The sequence below is a fragment of the Botrytis deweyae genome, assembly GCF_014898535.1.
Source record: "Botrytis deweyae strain B1 chromosome Unknown BDEW_030, whole genome shotgun sequence".
NCBI lineage: Eukaryota > Fungi > Ascomycota > Leotiomycetes > Helotiales > Sclerotiniaceae > Botrytis > Botrytis deweyae.
The window spans coordinates 1-2,058 of NW_024066237.1; the positions used below are offsets into that span (position 1 = coordinate 1).

The 2,058-nt window shown below is 40.4% G+C and overlaps 1 protein-coding gene across 1 annotated transcript; it reads right to left on the reverse strand.

Annotated features, from left to right (window-relative positions):
- Positions 1–304: 304 nt before the first annotated feature.
- On the reverse strand, positions 305–1,799 carry EAE98_009672 (uncharacterized protein). The gene is made up of 5 exons (XM_038957293.1): positions 1,594–1,799; positions 1,458–1,473; positions 1,306–1,390; positions 986–1,129; positions 305–824 (listed from the first exon to the last, which is right to left on the reverse strand). Exons 1-5 carry the CDS (start codon positions 1,604–1,606, stop codon positions 690–692), a joined length of 393 nt encoding a protein of 130 aa, XP_038806232.1. The 5' UTR covers positions 1,607–1,799; the 3' UTR covers positions 305–689.
- Positions 1,800–2,058: the final 259 nt, after the last annotated feature.

The following is a 2,058-nucleotide window of genomic DNA, read 5'->3' on the forward strand; positions in this document are numbered from 1 at the left end:
TTCACACTAGCTCACTCACCTCCCTACTCCTCCCCTACTCCCATCCCCTCTCCCACCCCTCTATACAAACCAAACCCCCAAGATTCCAAACTCACTTCTTCCCTTCCCTTTCCTTCGTCTCCTTCCCTTTCCTTCCCCTCCTTCCCTCCCTCGAGCCTCCCTTCCCTCCCTTTCCCAAATCAACCATCCGCACAATCACACAATCACATACCACCCAACGACCTAGTACTTCAATCAAGAAGAAAAAGCAAAAGCAAAAGCAAAAGGACGACGAAACGACGACACAAACAGATAAACAAATAGATAGGAATATAATGTATGGTAATTGATTTTAGAATATTTTCAATCGTATATGAATCATCCATTCATTATTCATTCATATACTTCATTCATGAAAAGAAGATTGATACTATTCTAGTATCTTTACTTTCCTCCCATATTCCTCACCCATCATCCATCACCCATCATCCATCACTCTCACTCTCACTCTCACTCCATCCACTATTTCTCCATTCATCTACCTTCCAATATGCAACCCCCCTAATCTCATCCCCAAACATCCATCCATCATAACATCATCATCATCATCATCACCAACTTAGCAAGAGATCAAGAAAGACAAATAAAATCGCAGAAAATATTCGGCAGATGAGAAAATCCATTGTTTAATATTTAGTAGGATAGGATATTTAGTAGCCAACTTTAACGAGATAATCGACCAATTTTTGAACAGTCTCTGCGGTGTTTCCGGCGATCATTGGGTCGACGTATCGGGCTACGATGATTGCTTGAACGGTTTTACCGATGACGAGTCCATCTTTGCCCTAATTTTTGAAGAGTTGAATATTAGTATAGATTCCGTGTATTGATGTGATAAGGACGTCTTTGAATGTCGTATATTGTGGTGATTGTTGTTGAAAAATTGTTGCGAGTTTTGAGATGATGATAGACAAGGCTGAGATAATCTATTCAAAGATAAACATACCTTTCTGGCATAGAGCACCTTATTATCATCCTCCACTTTGGTAAGAACATATCTCTCGCCTGCAATATGTAAACCATTTGCGTATAGACTATCTGTAGTACCATCAAGTCCCTTCTTGACCTCGGCCATTTCTTCAGGGGTGATCTACACGATTTATGTCAGCGCCTGATATCTGAGTGAGATTTTGTATACGTGTGCTCTATCCGCATTTTCTGATCATAAACCCATCTGCCAATATCCAAAAGTAGCCTCGCAGATGTATATATTGAATGGATCTGAAAGCGGGATAGATATGATATCGAAAATCGGTGAAAGCGTACCTTGAATTCAGGACTGGTGGCCCAGCAAGAGGTTCCCTCCAAATTGTAAATAGCTCCCTTCTCTACATGTCCGCTTCCGCAAAGACTGTTATTCCCATCAGTTTCCTATTCGATTTTATCTGTTCTCGTGGTTTGCATCATGGATTTCGTACCTTGTGTCGATATAAGCTATTGGAAACCATCAGTAAATGCATCTCTTCCACCGTATTCCAAAGACATAGAGGGGTTCCAAGGAGGGGTAACAGGAACCTCAGCTCCACCATTTCAAGAGAAAAAGATTAAACATACCCTGCCACGACATCTTTCAAATGGTAAAATTTGTTGATACGAAGATTCTTTCTTGAAATGCTTGCGATGATTTGGATCTCACCGGATATTGATCGAGGTATTGGGAAGATGAGTTGGTGATAAATTTTGATGGTGGTTGGATCCAGTTTATGTTTCTGTAAGAGTAACGTGAAGGTAGGTAAGGTAAGGTTACCTAGTAGGTGATATACCTCGCTTGTTTAGTTTGATGGCTGGCTTTTGGTGGGGTTGGTTGAAAAGGATGAGTTGTTGTTTGCGGTGTGTGAAGAAGAAAGTCTTGAAAGATGAATGGATGCAATCATATAAAGTGGTACCTTTTTTGTTTTTGGTGTGTGTTTATGTTTTTGTTTGTCGATGTCGATGTGAAAGCGATTATGGTTGTTGTTGTGTTGTTGTATTGTTGTTGCTACTCCAAGATTATTGGAAGAGAGAAGAGAGAAGAGAACA

What these genes read in the sequence shown, in the direction of transcription:
- EAE98_009672 (XM_038957293.1), bottom strand. An exon ending in CCACCAGTCCTGAATTCAAG is followed by an intron (nt 1,130 to 1,305) that starts GTACGCTTTCAC and finishes TAAATCGTGTAG; the next exon opens with ATCACCCCTGAAGAAATGGC. An exon ending in AGGTGCTCTATGCCAGAAAG is followed by an intron (nt 825 to 985) that starts GTATGTTTATCT and finishes TTCAAAAATTAG; the next exon opens with GGCAAAGATGGACTCGTCAT.